This window comes from Typopeltis vanoorti, chromosome 25 (genome assembly GCF_054136105.1).
Source record: "Typopeltis vanoorti isolate ZY-2024b chromosome 25, IOZ_Tvanoo_1.0, whole genome shotgun sequence".
Taxonomy (NCBI): domain Eukaryota; kingdom Metazoa; phylum Arthropoda; class Arachnida; order Uropygi; family Thelyphonidae; genus Typopeltis; species Typopeltis vanoorti.
The window spans coordinates 15,359,361-15,379,988 of NC_143573.1; the positions used below are offsets into that span (position 1 = coordinate 15,359,361).

Here is a 20,628-nt window from a genome sequence, read left to right on the forward strand (position 1 = left end):
CATGGAACAGGGAAGTGGAGGATGTTATCCACCTATCCAGCCAAGTCAGAAGAAAAAGGGTGAGGTAAATTAGAGTAAATGTTGACTTTTTTATTTAGTAGTCAGTTCAGACTTGTGTGATAGCGAAAACGTATCCATTTTGATAACTGAGGAATAACAAATGACGTATAAATACATGTTCAAAATTCCCTGGCAATATTTTTCTCATCTTGTAACTTATTTTAATAATAGACGATATTCGTAGTACTATGTTTTCAAATTCATGAGTTTATTCTGTTTGTATTTAGCAATATTTAATTTTTTTAAGAATTCAAATATTTATTTTAAAATTTTCAAAATAGTTAAACAATATACAGTATATTCTTGCTTTCCTTTTCCATCACCAAGTATCATACCCCCCTCTTGCAAAGTCGTAACGTTAAGTACATATTTGCATATTCAAACAGATTAAAGATTAATGAATACTGAACACCTTGCTTATTGGTTTCTGGACCAAGTATACCGAATGTTGATTGCCTTTGAAATTTAAATTTTCTGCTTCTGCAGCAAGCAATTTGGAGCAGTGGTTCAAAGAAAATTTCGATATGCTATCTTTATTCTCCTCCGCAACTCTTGAAGAGATTAGATACATATTTCATTATTATGAAAACGGTATTTGAGGGCTCCATTTTTTGACATTTATTTTTTAATAAGGAAGATAAGTATAGCGTGGACGTTAACAATAGAGCAACATGGCACTAAAATAAACGAGAAACCCAGAGCCGGCGGAAGCGAGCATTCAGAGCATGCGGTGCATGCGGGCCGCTACGAAGGGGGCACCACCGCTGGGGAGACATCCCCCCCCCCTTCGTGCCTGCAGAACCACACACGCCCGGATCGTTACAGGGGCGCTTAGATAGAAATTGCATGCGGGAGCCAAAGACCCTAGCGCCGATTTTGGAGAAACCAATATGTCAGAAAAAAAACAAAGCAAATGGAAATAGTCATGAATGATAGATAATGAAACACCGACTTTGATTTCACGTGCAGAAGCATCTACTTGGAATATTGCTTTTTAGTGTTTATTTTTATTGTAAAATAATTATAAATTTATTTTTGATTTTTGGTTGTTTACTAACAGCCAAACAGCTTTCAGATGTTGCGGTTAAGTATTATATTTCACTATCTATATTTTAATAAAAGTTCAAATGGCTGCCCACTTCATGAGTTCCTATACCTCTGTATATTGCCTTTGGTTCTTAATAAGAGGGAATAGTCATTCAGTTAATTTAGCAGTTAATATATCAAAGTTACATATTAATTCCATATATTAGAAATGAAATTAGTGAATTGGAAATCCACTGTATCTGTGTAGCTATCATACGGGTACTTAAAGAAAAGATATACGTTAAAAAAGACGCGTCATTGTAAGGCTCCGTGTGATATAATTTTAAACTATCCAGCAATTTCTGATTTGTTGAAAGAGTTCATTTATCAAGTACTAAGTGAATAATAGTAATGTTAATAACGAATATAATAATGGTTATTAGGATTAGCTGATTAAGGCATGATGAGGTGATCCATGTTTTGTCCATTTAAAGTGCCAATCTATATAAAGGCCAAGGTATTTAGCATGTGATTTCGGAGCAGTGGCAGCTGTTGTTGTTGTTAATGCAGTGATATATGTGACAATGTAGCACGAGTCACATGCGTATAATTAACATACGCGTTTTGGTGCTGTTCATTATGATTGAATTTTGATAGAAGTTGTTATTTCGTTTAGGTCTTCTTGCACACTGGGGAGAGCGGTGTTTATGTTTGTGTAGACCGTTTCATTTGCATACTGATATATTTGACTTTGTGTGGCCAAGTTGTGAACGTCGCTAACATGCATGTTGAACAAGAGTAGGTGATGATATGGCACCTTGTGGAACTCCGTGTTTTTTTTTTTTTTTTTTTTTTTGTATACCCAAGCTATAATTTGTGCTTTTTTTTTTTTTTTTTTACTTGTGTTCGGTTTAAGAGAAACTCCTGAACCAGGTATGTAGTGTTCTTCTTATTCCGATTTAGTATGGTCTGGTCAGTAGTGTGTCATGTTCAGGGATGTCAAAATAAAGACAGCTTACCTATTTTTACCGAGAGCTTTGTTTATATTTATATTTTTATATTGTCGCATGGTATCTTCCGGTGGTGCTCTTTGTTTCCCGGAAGTCGCATGGTTTTGTGAGATAATATATTTCTGTAAGTAATACTGCAGTCTCGTGTATGTCATTTTTCAAAAATTTTAGAGATGACTGATAGGTTAGCTATAGTCCTGCGTGTGTCATTTCTTTTGCCCTGTTTGCAAATCTGGAACATTTTGTTCCACAGTATTGTTCCAGTGTCGAATATCATGTTCACGAGTCTCAGAAATATAGGAGTTATTTGTTTAGCAGACTTTTGCGTGTTGGGGGGGGGGGAAAGAGGGAAGGAGGTAGTACTGTACGCCCACAGATGCGAGACCCTTCGACACTTCTGCGCATGTCAGAAGAAGGAGAATCTATTCCGATATTAGGATAATCAATGCGTTTTTCGTGAGATGAGTGTTTATTATTATACATCGGAATATTTGCTTTTCTTTTATGAAAATTCTAGTTCTTAAAGTGGTAACTATTTTGCTTGCACAATAGTTGGAAAATTTACGTAAAAGGCACGTGATTTTGCGTGTTGGTGATCAATTCATACATCCTTTAGTTTCTTTCTCCCCTTCAGCATGAATTGACTTTTCTTGGCACATTGCCAAGCTCGGTTCTATGAAGTGTGAGCCTAGAATAGCATAGTAGAACGAAATTGAAATAAAGTAGTGATCGGCGATTTCGATGTTAATTATTGATGAAGCATATGTATCAATGGGAGCGTGTATGTTGATATGATCAATGCGGAACTGTGTTAGTAAATTCCTGAGTATTTCTACTCATGTTGGAAAGTTTATGGTAGTATTTAATACTAACAAATTAATTACCATACAAACTTATTTTTCGGATTGAGAAATCTATGAAATCGGTCTTTGTTCAGTGCTAACTCGAGCTTGTGTTTTAGTAAAAAATAAAAAAAGGCAAAAAATTGAAGGATATCAAATCTGAGTTGTAAGGAGAACACGAAACGATAGTTATGTTTCGTTGCTTGGTCCGAAATTATTGCAAAGACAAAATAAAGTGGCTGGGGAATTGCACCAAAAACGAAAAAATCTAAAAGGTATTATTTTTCAGCACACCTTCTACAAAATATCACAATGGAATATGTTGCAGAACCCCATTCAAACAAATTGTTTCATGAATGTCAGAAAACTACCTTGACTTCTCTTCCACTTTAAAAATCTATTAAATCAATTGGATAATCTACAGATTCGAATCCCACCGTGGATATGGTGGATGTTTGTGATTGTCTTTAGGTGGGAGATGACTTTCATCGCTAAGGTGAGACCACCAATCTACTTTTACTGGAGGCCTCAAGTGGCCTCCAGTAAAATTTTCATGAAAAATTTTCCATGCATAATCTCTGGAGCAGGATTTCCAGACTATGTGAAAAATACAAAATAAACTATATAAAATATAAAAAATAATCCCTAGCCTACCCACAGTACTAATGCACTGTGGAGTTACGAAAAACCTTTCGTAGGTAAGAATCACGTGAAATGTTTTAACATCTCGAAGATTTCTGTGGCACGTAGACGCACGTAAAGTTCTCTTCAAATCTGCTATTTTTGATGAAACAGAAATTGAAAAGAGTACAACATATACAGTCACACTCTACAATGTATCACTGTTCACTAACACAAACTACAACTTTTGATCCCAGATACATTGTAGAATTAAAATTAAAGCTTTAAAAGCACATATTATACATCTTTAGATATTGTAATGTATGTGAATAACATGATGAAGTATATTCTTAAATTTTAATTATAATAGGAATATTTTTCACATATTAATTAGACTGCTACGATGTTTCTTCTATTTTCAGATCGAGGAGGTAGTTTCGGTGGAAGAGGAAATTGGAATACAGGTTATGGTGGATCAGCAGCAGCTGCATGGAGTGGAGGATATGGTGGAGCAAGTGGCGGAGGTGGTGGAGCGGGAGGGGGAGGAGGAAAATTTGGCGGAAGTTTTCAGCCATGGAGTGGAAGTCAAGGTGGACATAGTGGAAGTTTTGGAGGAGGTTATGGTAGCTGGAGTGGAGGCCAAGGAGGTGGAGGAGGGGGGGGATGGCCTGGACAAACCGGCTGGAATGCTGGTGGTGGAATTGGTGGCGGAAGTTGGATTCAAGGTCAAGGAGGAGGCTATGGAGGTCATGGTCACGGAGGCGGCTATCCTCCTCCCTCTCCTCCTCATCATCATCATCACCATCCCCATCCGCATTATCCTCCATTCCCTCCTGGTCCTCCAATTCCTCCTGGTCCTCCATTTCCTCCTGGTCCGCATGAACTTTGTAAGCCTGGAGAAGGAGCGTCTTTCCGCCGAGTTGGCTTTGGAACGAGATTGTTGAGCTTCTATATTCGTAGAGTGGTCCGAGCAGAACGCGTTGAAGACTGCGAAAGAGCTTGCTTAGACTCAAGAGAATTCACATGTGTATCGTTCAACTTCAGGTTAGTTTAAAATTTCCATTCATAGAATTTATTTTCCTTCATTATTTAAAAAAAAAAAAAACTATTCACTGAACATCGTCCATCTGGCAATATTTCGTACCGCATTCGGATGTATAATTACCAGTCTCAAGATGTCCAGTGGCACAAGTGATTACAAAAGCTGTTGGAATAATTTTAACAGGGATGTTACATGTGAGGCATGCATTAAACGTGAATCTGCCCTTTGCGGTCCGTATCAGTCCGTAAAAAAAACGTCACGTTCTCTGCACTTGAAGCAAAGAATCTGTTGTAACTGATCTCTGAGTAGAGTCCTGTTGTAAATAACAACCTTCATCTATCCATGAATAACACCTCATTTCAAGTATTAATTGATAGTTTCGCTTGTAGAGATACCCATAGCACTGACATTGCAATGTCGATCCGTTATGAGAAAATATTCAATCTCATGATTTTCATATCAAATTTCCGTAGCTTTTTGCGATGATCGTCCATGTTAATGTTTCTGGAACAAAAATATTACATTGAACTGGAGTGAAAATAAATAGTTTACTAACTAAATTATTTTACACTATGACTTATAAAATAATTAAAGCACTTAGCTAGTGGGGGGAGTAGAACAAGAAGTCAACCCTAGAGATTGAGTAAAAGTGTGGTTAGTACGGAGCGTGAGGACTAGATTTTTCTCTGCGGGAGTTGTGAATGGAATTGGTTGCTGAGTCAGTTGGAGCGCTTTGTCTGTTAATAGGTTCTAGGAGAGGTATGAATCTTCGGATTCTATGGAAGTACCATAATAATAATAATAAAAATAAAATTTGCTAATGCCTTTTATTTCCCTGTAGGCAGTAGTCGAGGCCCTTTTTTTCCAGTCCTATCTAACTTTTGGAGACTGAGGAGGCAGTTCAGTCTCCACCGGTAGCCGATCAGAGATACATGGCATTAGGTGAAGAGAGGCGACTGACAAGTGCTGCCATCTCGTGATTCCTAATCCTAACACTATGTTTTGCTGTGTGGGTTTTAGGGTCGATTTTCTTGAGTTTACAGGACGAAAATCCGGAGTTTCTGAATGGAAAAAAATCACTTACCTGTGATTAATAAATTGATCCTAACATTTAACAGTTAGCTCATTGAGACTTTTCTTATACAGGTACAGTACTTCTGTCTGTATTACTTGTTTCTTGTTCTTTCTCCCACTAGCCACAGGGGAAATGTTTTTCAACAAATGCTGAAACATTTCCCCTGCATCATCAAATAATACATTTAGTAATTTAAATGTTTCTATCATTATCCTCTCTTCTTAATCGATGCATCAGTGGTTCAACCAATATTAACACATACATGGGAAACAAAAATAGAAACTCCCAAAATGCTCGACGCTTTTATTAAGTAAATGAAAACAATAAGTAAAATGATTAAGAAAACAAAATTCTCTCTTAACCTGAATAATGAAAAGTGTTCTACATTAAAATCAGAAGCCGCATACTTTTAGCATGCTCAGTTTCGGAAGGAAGCAACTACTAGATGGTTACATTAATCTTTCACTGCTTATCCTGAGTCTGACAATTGAGTTGCATGTAAGAACGGCTACGAACCTTCCTTTTGCCCAGGTACTTAGCTATCTTAGAATCCTAACGAGCATGCCCTCATCCCCCCTTCCCTCTCGATGAGTGAGTTGGATGGACTGTTGGTGCTCAAACCGTAGTTGCCCATGGGATGCTAACCTAAACAGACTTGAACTTCAACTTGCACTTTCATTGTTCCAGAGTGCTGTTCCGCACATGCTAAACTCCTTGGTCCATGTTTCAAAACCGGTCGGATGGGTGATCGAGCCGCTTATTGCCAGCTGCTTGTACCCTTACAGATCACTCTCTCAACCTGCAACATACTTCTGCGGTAACGGTTTACACCATCAGTGAAAGTTCCTGCTCATTCAGGATTTCGCAAGTTTCCATAATAAACTAGTCAACTACGGTTGAGTATTGTGTTCCAGGCATGCAGGAAGGCTGCACAAACAACTTGTGACACTCAAACCCCACTGGCCATTATCTTCTGCCTGACAATTTCCATCAAACTCGACCGGATGCTAGAAGAATGCTGCATATAACCGTAATGCTATTAAATAGTTGTGATATCTTTATAAAAATTTCAATATTTTCTGTCATGTATTATTCTTTCCTTCCCCCCCATAATTTGTGAATACTATTTGTTAAGCATTCTCATAGCAAATCATAACTTTATATATTTTATTGGTTGGTATCCACCAATTCTGATTACTTATGCTAATAAAAAATATATGAAAACAGTATTAATATATTGCATCATCCAGTTTATTTGTATATCCAAAATATGACTATTTCATATTTATAGATCCTTTTTTCCGGACAACTGCGAGTTAAGTGATCAAGATAGTCGACAACTTCAACTCACAAATCCTTCACACTTTGCACAGAATACGCAGTTTGACTATTTCGAAAAGGACTTCAGTAGTGGAGGGAAAGCAGGTTGTTTCGAAGGTAAGGCGCAGGTCAAAATTGAATGAATAACTTCATATACGTAATACCTAATGTTTATAAACCTTCTTCTTCCTCTGTGCGTTTATCCTGCTCCTAATGCAGGGTCCACATGTTACAATTGATGGGACTTTTTGTTAGTACAACCCCCAATTGGCCTGCCACTGAGGGGGGGGATCATGGGGTCGCTTTTCTGAGGGGAGAAAAACCAGAGTTTCTGGGAGGAAAAAACCCTCTACCTCCATATGAGACTGGCTAACTCGCCTTTAGTCAAAAGAAAGGCCAGATAAAGGTTCCTTGAATCATTGACAGGAATCGAACCCAGGTCTTTCCAACCAGAAGGTTTCGTCTATACTGACTGAGCTACGGAGGCTCCAATGTTTATAAAAGTTCTATTCCATCAATATATTTCCACGAGTTTAGCAAAATCTGAGTAGTTTAGATCAGTTGTAGCTGATATCATTAAAGAGTAGAACATGATATTGAAAATGAATCATAAATTCATTTGTCATAAACTGGCAAAATAAGCTGCAGAGCTTATTTTGTCAGCCCACAGTTGCAAAGCATTTTGCTTTAACATTATGTTCTGAAATCCACTGCCTAACCATGAAATATAATAATTAAAGGTGCTGCTTACAGCTAGATACCACTACTGAGAATGCTCGCGTTGGAATTATGGCTGGAGAGAATGTGTATAGGAATGTTTTCAGGTTATGTGACCAGATGTACAACATTATGCTGTATTGTACAGCATTTACCAGCCTGTACAGCAAAACGTGCAGCATTTAAAATATTTTATTTATCTTAAGAGAAAGAGTAAACTACGAACATACATTAGTTGTTTATTCTGAGAAACTTTTTCATGTAAAATTATTTTTTGATTATATGCCAAACTTTTATTTTAAAGTTCGACAAATTATCATCGTCAATCAATGTAATCTAAATTTATAATACCAACGTTTTGTTTTTACTATTATAATTTACATAGTGTATGTTTAATGCATGTAATTTTTTTCGGTTTTGTAAAAATATTACCTATTTTTACTGTGCAATTCACAACCATCTGTAACAAATTGTAATTGCGCTAATGCCCGTAATAAACGTTATTATTATTATTATTATTATTATTATTATTATTATTATTATTATTATTATTATTATTAGCATAAAACAAAGTTTAGATATGATATCTGTTGCTTTTAAATTTCATTCACAAAACAAACAGTTACGCGCGATAGCAAAAGCTGTATTTTCCCTTATTTTAATAATAAAGGTAATTTAAGTAATTGTTAGTTTGAGGTCTTTCCTCGCTCATGGCGATACAAAATCGATTGTGGAGCAAAGGAAACCACGAAGCGATATATATCGACCATGGTTATAGTAATGGTAATTTAAAGAATGGTATTTTGTTGTATGTTTCAAAATCAAAGTTTTACCTGTAGAGAGCCGGTTTCAGACTGTTAGACGCCTGCGTGCGAGAGATAATTGGCCGCCCTTGAAGGTACACTAGTGTTTTTTTTTTTTTTTTTTTTTTTTTTTTTTTTTTTTTCCGAACATGTACAGCAGTGAATAGAACATATGCAAGAATGGTGGTAGCCACGTTGACGGAAAAAATTTGTACAGAACATTACCATTCTTGCGCATATGTTCTATTCACGTTCGGGAAAAAAAAAATAGTGTAGCCTTACCCTAACAATGCAGATCGCGAATTAATTTACAGCATAACCCAGAATATTACTATTAGTACGTTTTTATGACAGTATAATGTTGCCTAATTGACAAAGGAAAATTCATAAAATATTTTATATACTGTAGGCTATTTATTTTAATTTTATCATCATCATCAGAATGTATATCAAGGATTTAGGCCTAGCATGGCCTGTTCCGGTCTTAGAAGTCATCGTTGAATCGTTTAAGAGGACGTCCTTTCCTAATGGCTTCTACTTTAACGCTTTGGTAATCTTTCTGTTTTCATTTATGTTTATATTATTATTATTATTCCTGACACCTCCAAGGAGTCCGAAGACTCATCGTGGGAGGACACCTACTATTACAACTGTCTCAACCACTACACCGAACCTCTACTACAAATCATCTCTCAACGCCATCTACCGCCCACCACCACAACTAGTATGTTTTGTCTGTAAATTGTGTGTGTTCTGAAAGGCCGATTTGTCTGTATGTGCGGGATGAAAAACCCGAGTTTCCGGGAGAAAAACCCTGCTACCTCCGTATGAGATCGGCTAACTCACCTTCGATTGAAAATCATCCAGATAAAGATTCCTCCCGTCCTCGACGAGAATCGAACTTAGGCTTATTCCAATCGAAGGGCGCAATGTACCGTCGTTCTTCCAATTGCGCTACGGCGGAGCTTTTTTAATTTTTAATTATTTTTTAATTTTTGCTATTACTGGTTCTTGGTTTAATTCTTTCATAATTTCTTTTGTGATCAAATAGGATATACTTTGCAGTTTTTTCCATAAACTTCATTTCTGCTGTTATTAATCTTTGTTTGTCTTTTTGTTTTATTGTCCAGATTTCGCTTCCATACATTAAGACTGGTAGGCAGTGACGTAGCTGGGGGTGAGGAGGAGGAGATCCGCCCCGGGCGGCACTTTGATCCTTTTGAACTTTTGCAGTTAATTCTAAAATACAGTCTCGAGAACTCAGTTCCAACTATTGTAATACTACTGCGAATTTTCCTCACAATTGCTGTAAGTGTTGCTAGTTGTGAGAGGAGGTTTTCTAAATAAAATTGATTAAGAATTACCTACATTACAATGAAATAGACTTCGCCAATGTCATCGACGATTTTGCTAACAGAAAAGCAAGAAAAATAAAATTTTACAATGTTGAAATTAAAGTTTTACTTCAAAAGTAAACATAGTGTTTTAATTTATTTCTATATACGTCGTTTTGACTTTTTGTAGTATTTTTGGTGTGTATTGAGAGCGGCGGCAAACTCAGGGATCGCTCGGGGCGGCAACAGCTCTAGATACGCTACTGCTGGTAGGGCTAATGTATTGTATACTTTTAATCTGGTTTGTTTTTGAACTAGGTTTGGTTTAAATATAGAGTTAATTACACCTGTTATTTTTAAATATTTTGCAATTTTTACGTTTATATCTTTTTCATTTTCATATGTGATCGTACATCCCAGGTAGTTAAATGAATTCACCCGTTCTAAGATCTTGTTATCTATTACTATTTTAGTTCTTGTCCTTTAAAGGCCATAGTTTTTGATTTTTCTGTTGATATTATCATACCATAATCTTTGGCTATCTCATTTAGATCTAAAATAGCTTTCTGTAAGTTATCTTCAGAATTTGTAATTATTATTTGGTCGTCGGCAAAGAGGAAAGTGTTTAAGTTCACGGTAGGAGAAAGTTTAATACCGTGATGGAAATTTTTATTCCATTTTATTATTATTTCATTTAGATAAATATTAAAAAGAGTTGCTGAGAGGGGACCGCTTGGTTTATCTCTCTCGTATATGATAGCTCGTGATTTAATCTTATTTGTATTTGATTATTTTCATATATACTTGTGATAGCTTTTAGGATATTATTTGGTATTTGTCTTTATTTTAATATGTTAAATAATATTGTTATTATTGTTATTTGACACCTCCAGGGAGTCCAAAGACTCATCGAGGGAGAGTGTGCCAACAGCATCGAACGTTTGATTCCCTTCCAACTGCTAACCGCGCTCAAACTTGCTTAACTTTTTACGTGAGCCATTAGTAGCAGAGGCTCTACCAATCGACCAATCTTTGCTGGCTGTTTCTTTTAACTTTGTCATTTTAATTTTAATTTTATAAAAAAAGAAAAAGTACAATGAATGTATAAATTTATAAATAATAAATTTATAGCAGATACTAGAAAAAAGAATGCAATTCATTTTTTCCCCTAATTATGTATTTTTAGTAGCAAAAAAGTAGGCCAAAACTATGGTTCGCTTGAATGAACATTCCTTGTTGAGTTAGGTTTTTTTAAAGAGATAGAGATTGAAACCCAAAGAAGATATTTCGAAGTTAGCACTGCTATAAGTTTTAACAATGTTACGTTCCTATTCCATCGCCAATATTTTTAAATTAACTATAGGCTATGTCGAATTTATTCCATCGGTCGCCCTGAGATTTTGCCGCCTGCATGCACACATGCCCTGTACATCTATTAGAACCGGTCCTGCCTGTAGACATAGTATTTTACGATTGTTGTTTTTGATATCATAGATCCCAGGTATTCACAAAAGTGATACTTTGCTATATCTTTTTTTATATGTTTAAAAATTGGAAAGGTTATAATTATTTTAAAATATTTAATTATTTTTTTAATAATCAGGTTTAAACAATATCAGTAAAAAAGAAAACGAAGGGATTGCAAACTGAGAGATAATTTGAAAAAAGAGTATCCGTTTATTAAGGAGTATGAACAGGAAGGATATGTTTCGTGTACAATCTGTTTGGGAAAATTTTCTGTGACCTCTGGAGGAAAGCGAGATATCACAAAGCATTTAGCTTCTGATAAGCATAAGAAAGCTCTACAAGCAGCTTCTTCATCTGTAAAGATTACCAGTTTTCTCCGTCAAACTGAATTTGGGATGAAAGAAAGAGAATTAGCGCTTGCAGAGGCTGTGTTTTTTTTCCCCATACTATATATATTATCATTATTATTACGTGACACCTCCAGGGAGTCCAAGGACTCATCGAGGGAAGGCATCTACTCTACAGCTCTCCGTCTCCACCACTTAATCTACCAACTACAATGAACCGCAACTACACCAACGCCATCTATCGCCAACCACTACCACCACCACTAGTATTTTTCACAGACAATCACAAACATCCATGCCCATGGCGGGATTCGAACCCGCTGCCTTTTGTCTGGAGAGTGGATACGCTAATCACAATCAAACTTTTAGATCCATGGACTGTACATCCATATTGATCCCCAAATTATTCGACAGTAAATTCATATGTGCAAGGACAAAATCAGAAGCTATCATTAAGAATGTATTAGCACCACATGCATTGAAAGAGCTTGGTAAGGAATTACAAAACATAAAGTTTATATCTGTGTTTTTTTGATGCATCAAACCATAAAAATGTAAAATTTTCCTACTATCATTCGTTATTTTGATTCAAAAAGTGGTGTGAAGAATAAGATTATTGATTTTCTGTCCCTACCTGAGGAAACTGCTGAGCTTATCAGCAATTCTATTTTAACTGTTCTTGAAAAAAAAAAAAAAAAAAAAACAATTCATCTAACAAGGTTGTTGCATATTGTGCTGATAATGCAAATACCAATTTTGGTGGTGTAGCTAAAAAAAGGTATTAACAATGTCTTCACTATATTGAACAGAAATTTAGAGTAAAGTATTATTGGAGTAGGTTGTGCAACTCATATAGTTCATAATGCCATTCAAACTGCTGCTGATCTTTTATCATTAGACATAGTGTATTGTAACAAAAATTTATAGCCATTTTTACATTTACACTGTCAGAGTAGAATCTTTGAAAGAACTCTGTGTTCTTTCCCCTCTGTGAAGAAGGGAAATTGAATATCACAAAATATTAGGCTACAGTAAAACTAGATGGCTTTAATGCCAGTGATTAAGAGGATTCTGAAATTATATAGTCCATTGAAGTCATATTTCTTATCCCTTGATAAGTATCCAAGAATAATTGAACTCTTTTGCCAGCTTGGTCTGTCGAGTGGTTAGCGTGTCCGCTCTCCAGCCAAAAGGCTGCCGGTTCAAATCCCGCCACGGGCATGGATGTTTGTGATTGTCTGTGGAAATATTAGTATTAGTAGTGGGCGGTAGATGGCATCGGTATAGTTTGGATTGAGTGGTAGAGACAGAGAACTGTAGAGTAGGTGCCCTCCCTCGATGAGTCTTTGGACTCCCTGGAGGTGTGACGTAATAATAATAATAATAATAATAATATCTCTCAGTTGTGGTTAACATTTCTTCATAGTCAGGCATTAGTATTTGAGGCAGTAGTCAGAAACATTGAAGGAAATGATTGTACAATAATGGAAGTCTCAGTGGAACTTGATATGCTAAAAGCAAAATACGGAGAACATCTCGAATCAAACTACGTTCCTATTTGCATAAGAAGAGATTTAAGAATTTTAGAAGATGATGGAAGAAATAAACAAATAAAAAAATTTGTTTATTTCTCATGTTAAAACTTTTTACAATAACTGTTTGGAATATTTGGACATGTGGTCATCCCAGTTCCTGGAAATTAAGACATTTAAATGGGTGAACCTTAAAAATAGGATATCATACCATGATTTTGAGGCATCATTGGAGTATATATATTCTAATTTTGGAAAAAAATCATGGAATATATGAAAATAACTTTTTTTGATGAGGTTTCTTGTTTAACACTTTCATTGCCAAGCTGAAAATTGGAATTTCATGTGGTGGGCAAATTTTTTTAATTTTTTTATTTAGGTAGCGACGTCCACGCGATAATGCGTGATCGGCCGACAGGAGAGAGCTCGCATCACGCGATATCGCGTGATTGGCAATGAGCGTGTTGGAGAAGTATATAATTGATTCAAAAATTGAACAATGGAAGGAGAGAAAAAAAACTCCTACAGGATATAAATGGGTTGAGATATTTGCTTTTTTTGAGAAACAAAAAGTGCCTTATGGTAATATAAAAAAAAAAAAACACAGTGGAATTTGCCCTTTGCTTACTTGGGGCAAATGTTGTGACAGAAAAAGTGTTTTCAGTTGTGAATAAATTATGGACTGCAGAGAAAACACAATTAAAACTTGAGACAATAAAGGTAATTCTTATTATGAAATATAATATGTTTGATTCCTGTGAAGATTTTATGGATGAAATATCAGAGGATGATATGTTTAAATTGTTCACATGGAGAGTTTTAATAGATATTCATTGTATAAGATAAATAAGTTTTGTGTGATATTTACTTTTGCATATATTATTACGAATTGAAATAAAACTTGCTTTTAATAAATATCTATTCATTGTATAATGCCGGCCTGGTCGGCTGAGAGGTTAGCATATCCACTCTCCAGCCAAAAGGCCGGGTTCGAATCCCGTCATGAGCATGGATGTTTGTGGTTGTCTGTGGAAATACTAGTGGGCTGTAGATTATTATTATTATTACGTGACACCTCCAAGGTGTCCAAAGATGCATCGAGGGAGGGCACCTACTCTACATCTCTGTCTCTGCCACTCAAATTTATCAACTACAACTGCAACTACACCAACGCCATCTACAGCCCACCACCACCACCACCACCACCACCACTTCCACTGACAATCACAAACATGTATGCCCAAGGCAGGATTCGAACCCGCAGCCTTTTGGCTGGAGAGCGGATTCCCTAACCGCTCTGCCAACCAGGCGAACAAATGCCAACCAGATGGCGTCGATGTAGTTGCGGTTAGTTGTAGTTGGATTGAGTTGTGGAACTAGAGTAGGTGCCCTCCCTCGATGAGTGTTTAGACTCCCTGGAGGTGTCACGTAATAATAAGAATAATATAAAATAAATAAGTTTTTTGGGATATTTACTTTTGCATCCATTATTGAGAATTTCAATAAACGTTTCTTGCTAGTTTAGCAGTAACAATATTATTAATTAGTAATAATAACAAGAATGAAAGCAACTGTCTGCAATACAGTCTATGTCCCCATCCTCACCTATGGTCATGAGAGTTGGGTAATGACCGAAAGAATGCAGACACGAATCCAAGCGGCTGAAATGAGGTTCCTTCGAGGGGTTGCGGGGCTGACAAGACTCGACAGAGTAAGAAGCTCTGCAATTTGGGAACCCTCAATACTCAACCACTGCTTTTCCGTGTTGAGAGATCACAGTTACGTTGGTACGGGCACCTGGTGGTCAGAATGCCACAAGAGAGGCTCCCTCAGCAGGCCCTCTTTGCCAAGCCAGAGGGTGGGAGGCCACGTGGAAGGCCAAGGACTCGCTGGATAGATTATATCCAAAACCTTGGGTGGACACGTTTGGGAATCCCACCAGAACACCTGAGCTTGGTGGCAGAGGATCGTGACCATTGGAAGTTCCTCTTGCATCTGTTGCCCCCACAACCCAATTAGGAAAGGTGGGCCTTGAAGATGATGTGGGTATGTATGTATGTATGTATGAAAGCAGAATACAGGTATCCCTTGCTTAACGCGGGATTTGATTAACCCGGCGAAATTAATTGGGGAAATCCCTTGATATACGCGGCAAGAGTTTTGATTAACGTACCTGCAGAGCTGGCAGCTGATCTGACAGATACATGCAAAGTGTTTAATATAAATATTCTTACACAATTCATTGTATAGCTTGGAGGTCATGAGTAGCTGCGCATTCATATGTTACGAGTGATATTACGCACTGTTTTTTGCTATCAGTTTGGTTTAACACATGCTATGTAAAGGTTTGTGATATTTGACAGTAAATTGTATCTGAGAGATACCGCGATCTCCGATGTCAGTATAGTATTGTTTAGTTGTTTTGTTTTTTTTATTCTTTGTTCAATAATTTCTAGATTGTAACTGAAAATAAATAAACCATCATGTATTACTGAAATAGAGAGAGCCAAAGGCTTCATCATACATGTCCTCTAGGAGATGTGCTTTACATTATGGAAAATACTAAGGAAAGTGATCTGAAGCTTACCCCCACCTTTACTACGAGTTGCCCATGAGGTTGCTTATGCTTGCATCTGCCGAAACTTTTAGTTTCTGTATATTCTCACGAAACTCTTGTAGTTTCTATATTCGGCTATGAAATAATGTTGGATTCAATATTAACTTAATTTGTACCATCATGTATTATATTTGTAGTGTTTTTTCTTTATGTTTCATTGCTTGTTTGCTGAGGTCTGGAGAGTCATTTTGCTTGTTATCGTAGAATTTATGCCGATAAGGAAAAAAACTAAAACTGTTCAAACAACTCTTGATAACTTCTTTTGATAAAAAAATTGCAGTAAATAATGTAGGTACAAGTATTTATTAAACATTTACTTTGCATTCATTTTTTATCTTTCCTAAAAGAGTACCATATAAAACGAATTATTAATACAGTAATCGATCATGGACGAATTGTAATTTTTACCATTGATTATTAGATTTGATTAATGCAATTTTGATATATGTGGTAACATGGAGGGTTTAATTAACCGCATTAATCGAGGGATACTTGTATTTTATTGAAAAGGTATGATTATGTTTCTCTTGGGATAAGAAGAAATACAGCAATTTTAGAATATATGCCTTGAGGGAAGACAAACCTGCAAAGCAGGAAACAAAAGTTATGCAACCAGGGAACGTGTCCAGCATGGGACCTTGGATAATCTGGTCACTAGATTTTTAGGAGTGTTTTAGGAATGTAAATAGGAATGTTTTTGATTGTCCTCAAGTGGAAGATGAATATCACTGTCCTGTTTACTGGAGACTTCAAGTGGCTTGAAAAAGTTCCTCGTGAGATCTCTAAAGTAGCATTTTCGGACTATGTAAAAAATTAATAAAAATACAATTCATATGTGAGTATGTTTTTGTATTTTATCAATTATATATTTAATAAAAATGCAAAATAAATCCTTAGCATTCTAACTATACTAATGCACTATAAGCTTGTAAACGTTTTTGAGCGGGAGTCACATAAAAAATATTTTTTTATATGCTATATTGTTGTTGATGATTATTTAAATAAAAATTGTTGTTGATGATTATTTAAATACATTTTATATATTAAACATTTCTTTTCTTTCAAATTTTCTTTTTTAGTTCTAAGATTAGAATGAGCGTTAGCCATTGCAATTTATATAACGATTTGACATAATGTAATATTTGGTGTGATAATATTTTATATATTCTTCTTGCAGTTGGTCAGACATGTACCTTGGATGGTATGGAATTTACTCTTAAGACACCAGAGGGATTCTATGGAAAAATATATGCTCATGGCTTTTATGATTCCTGTTTCTATGATGGTAATGGTGGTACAGTGAATGTTCTTAGGCTAAGTCCAGCCATGGGTTTCCCCAGATGTGGTACTCAGCAAGTAAGTTGAATGGAATTTTCTTCTTAAATGAAAGGATAATAAATTCTCATTTATTGTCAAGTGACAAAACAATGTGTATCTTCAAAACTTAAAATGTTTTGAAAGTGATCGACAGTATATGTTGTGGGACTTGTTGGCAGAGCAGTTAGCATATTCAATCTTTAACTCCCAGCTTGCAGATTCGAATCTTCCTGTGGACATGAATATTTTTCTTTGTCTGTAGGTGTGCGATGAATTTCATCACCCTATGTGACACTACATCCACTTATGAAAGGCTTGAAATGGCTTGTAATAATTTCATGTTTGGTCTCTACAGCAGGTTTCCAGACCAGGTAAAATAAAGAAAAAATAAAAATAAATCTTGATAATAATAATAACAATAATAATAAACAGGACAAAAATTCCTTACCCACCCACAGAACTGATATACTATAGGTCTACAACCTTCTGTGAGTGGGAGTCACATAAAAAAAAAAAAGATTACTGAAGCCTTAACAAATCCATGCTGACCTGGACAGATAATGTTACCCTTATTTCTTTACATCGATATATATGGGCTCTTACCAGTTTCTTTAAAATCCTAATAGCCACAGAAATGTGGTGGTTATGATATAAACTAGTCTACAATTTGATGTCTCCATTCTGCCACCAGTTTTAAGAAATGGCTATGGGAGATTTTAACTACAGTAGTATAAATTGGGGAGAGGAAGATGCATGTAGCAATAAGGGAATGGAATTTCTAGAACTCTTGAGGGACAGATGTCTTAGGCAACATGTAATAGAGGGAACAAGAGGTTCAAGAGATTTGGATTTGGTCATAGCATCAGAAGAGTTGATAATAACTGAGATGACATCTCTCACACAAGTTGGAGAGAGTGACCATGTGGGTTTTGACTTCGAAGATGAATAGACATGCAGGAGCATTGGCGCACCCATGGAGGAATTGGAAGGCCGGGATATTATTAGTGCATGGGAAATTGTGAAAGAATATTTCTTAGCAGCAGTGGTAAGTTGTATAACACGAGTGAAGAAGAGGACACAATTCGGAGTAAAGTGGATGACAAACAATATTAAGAAGGAATTGCATGCGAAAAAGAGGCTATGGAAGAGATATAAGGAGACAGGTGAAGAGAAGATGCATGAAGAATATAAGACACAGGCTAGAAGAGTGATTAGTATGGTAAGGAAGGCAAAACTGGAATAGGAGAGGAGATTGGCCCTAAGATCCAAAGAAAACTCTAGGAAATATATTAGGCTATGTGGCCAGTAGGAGGAGAAATGACTGTGAAAGAACGATATTGCGGGATAAAAATGGCAATACAGTGACTGATGCAGAGGACATAGTGAAATTGTTCAATGAACACTTTATTGGAATATTTTATCCTGGAGGAGTTAGTTTTAATACTAGAGGGATAGGGCAGGTTCGAGGTTTAGAGGTACAGGAAGAGAGTGTGTTTCAAATACTGAGTACTCTGGATGTCGGTAAAGCTGTGGGACTGGATGGTATTTCACGACGAGTTTTGAGAGAATGCGCTAGGGAACTGACAGTGCCTTTAACGTGGCTTTTCAATGAAAGTCTGGCTTTGGCAAAGGTGCCCATGGAATGGAAGGAAGGTAAGATAGTGCCATTGCATAAGGGTGGTAGCAGACTGGACGTGTCTAATTATAGGCCAGTTTGTGTGTCATCAGTAGTTGTTAAGATCTTGGAGAAAGTAGTGAGGGACCATATACAGCATTGGGCAGATGAGGGTGGTGTTATCCGTGAAAGTCAACATGGATTTGTGAAGGGGTGCTCTTGTTTTAGCAATATGCTAGCCTTTTATAATAAAGTTACAAGAGCATTAGATGAGGGAAAGGCATGTACTGCCATTTTCTTAGACTTAGCAAAAGCATTTGACAGGGTGCCACATGATAAGCCGATATTTAAGTTGCAGCACATGGGTCTGGATGTCAGATTGATCAACTGGATTCAGTATTGGCTGTCCGATAGGTATCAGAGAGTTGTATATAGTAGGACAGTTTCAAGGAGGCAGAGGGTTACAAGTGGGACCCCACAGGGCTCACTACTGGGACCTATATTGTTTAACCTTTATATCAATGACATTTTAGTGGATTGCAAGGGGGATATTCAGCCCTGCAAGAGGATTTGAATAAGCTAGACAGATGGGCAAATCAATGGGGTTATCGGTTTAATGCAGCAAAATATATGGTCTTGAGGTTTGGGAAACATCAATGGGATGCTGCATACTCTATGGGAGGAGTTATACTGGAGGAAGTAGGGGAGACAAGAGATTTAGGGTTGGTGATTGATAGAAACCTGAAATTTAGGGGACATACTGTGTTACCTTCAGGTAACACAGAGGATTGCTGCAATAATGAGAAGGATACTGACCTGCAGAGATAAAAGGATTATCATTCTGTTGTATAAGTCTCTGATCTGACCACACTTAGACTATTGTTCTCAGATTTGGTCCCCATGATTTGAAGGGGATATATTAACTGTGGAAAGGGTACAAAGGCAGATAACAAAGATGGTTTCAGGACTATCATGTTAGTTATGAGGATCGGCTGATCCTCATAACTAACATGAGGGAATGTTAGTTATGAGGGAATGTGGACTGCAGAGTTTGGTGGATAGAAGAAGGAGAAATGATATGATTGAGACTTTAGTAACCACCTCTTAACGTCTGTTGAGAGGTGGTTATAGGGTTGACACTGGGGAGTTCTTTCACTTGGTTGAACAGCGGGAAGGAGTGATGACAAGAGGCCACTCCTGGAAGTTACGAAAAGACACTGTTGGCAAGAGGGTGAGGAGTGGTTTCTTTGCATGGAGGGTGGTTGAACCATGGAATGCATTGCCTGATGAGAGCGAGAACGGTCAATGAGTTTAAGGAGTGGTATGATAGACTTTGTGTTTCTCAGGTGGGGGGACTTCCCCTCGATGAGTCTTGATAGACTTTGTGTTTCTTATTAAGGACCTCCCACGATGAGTCTTTTGACTCCATGGAGGCCTGAATAATAATAATAATAATAATAATAATAATAATACACTCTTTCTCTCCCCACTCCATATGGACTTTTTCAACTACAAGGCTTTCTTTAAATATCTCTGTTACATTGATCACTTTACCACCTTTTCCATCCAGCAAAGTCTCCTTAATCTGCAATCATTTTTTCTCCTGCTGGCCATATAATGAAAAAATCCCTTAATCCTTAACTGCAGTGCTAGTCTCAACTAAAGTTTTGCTTTTTCCTTCCTTAATATATTAAATATTGTAATATTAAAGTAGCACCACAAAATGGAACAATAATAATAATAATAATAATAATACAGCAGAAATAAAAAAGTAACTCCTGCTAACCTAAATAATGAAGTTGAGAACAATGAAGGCTTGCCACTACAGAAACATGCCAATATTGAAACAAATTAGGATATTGAAAATTAAATAAGTTTCAAAA

The 20,628-nt window shown here is 36.5% G+C and overlaps 1 protein-coding gene across 1 annotated transcript in view; it reads left to right on the forward strand.

Annotated features, from left to right (window-relative positions):
• Positions 1 to 20,628, forward strand: part of LOC150092568 (uncharacterized) — a 199,718-nt gene that overhangs the window by 54,846 nt on the left and 124,244 nt on the right. Inside the window, exons 7-9 of the mRNA XM_090414236.1 lie at positions 3,982 to 4,603; positions 6,968 to 7,113; positions 16,991 to 17,169. Coding sequence (XP_090270362.1) covers positions 3,982 to 4,603; positions 6,968 to 7,113; positions 16,991 to 17,169 — 947 coding nt within the window. The remainder of the gene's footprint in view (positions 1 to 3,981; positions 4,604 to 6,967; positions 7,114 to 16,990; positions 17,170 to 20,628) is intronic.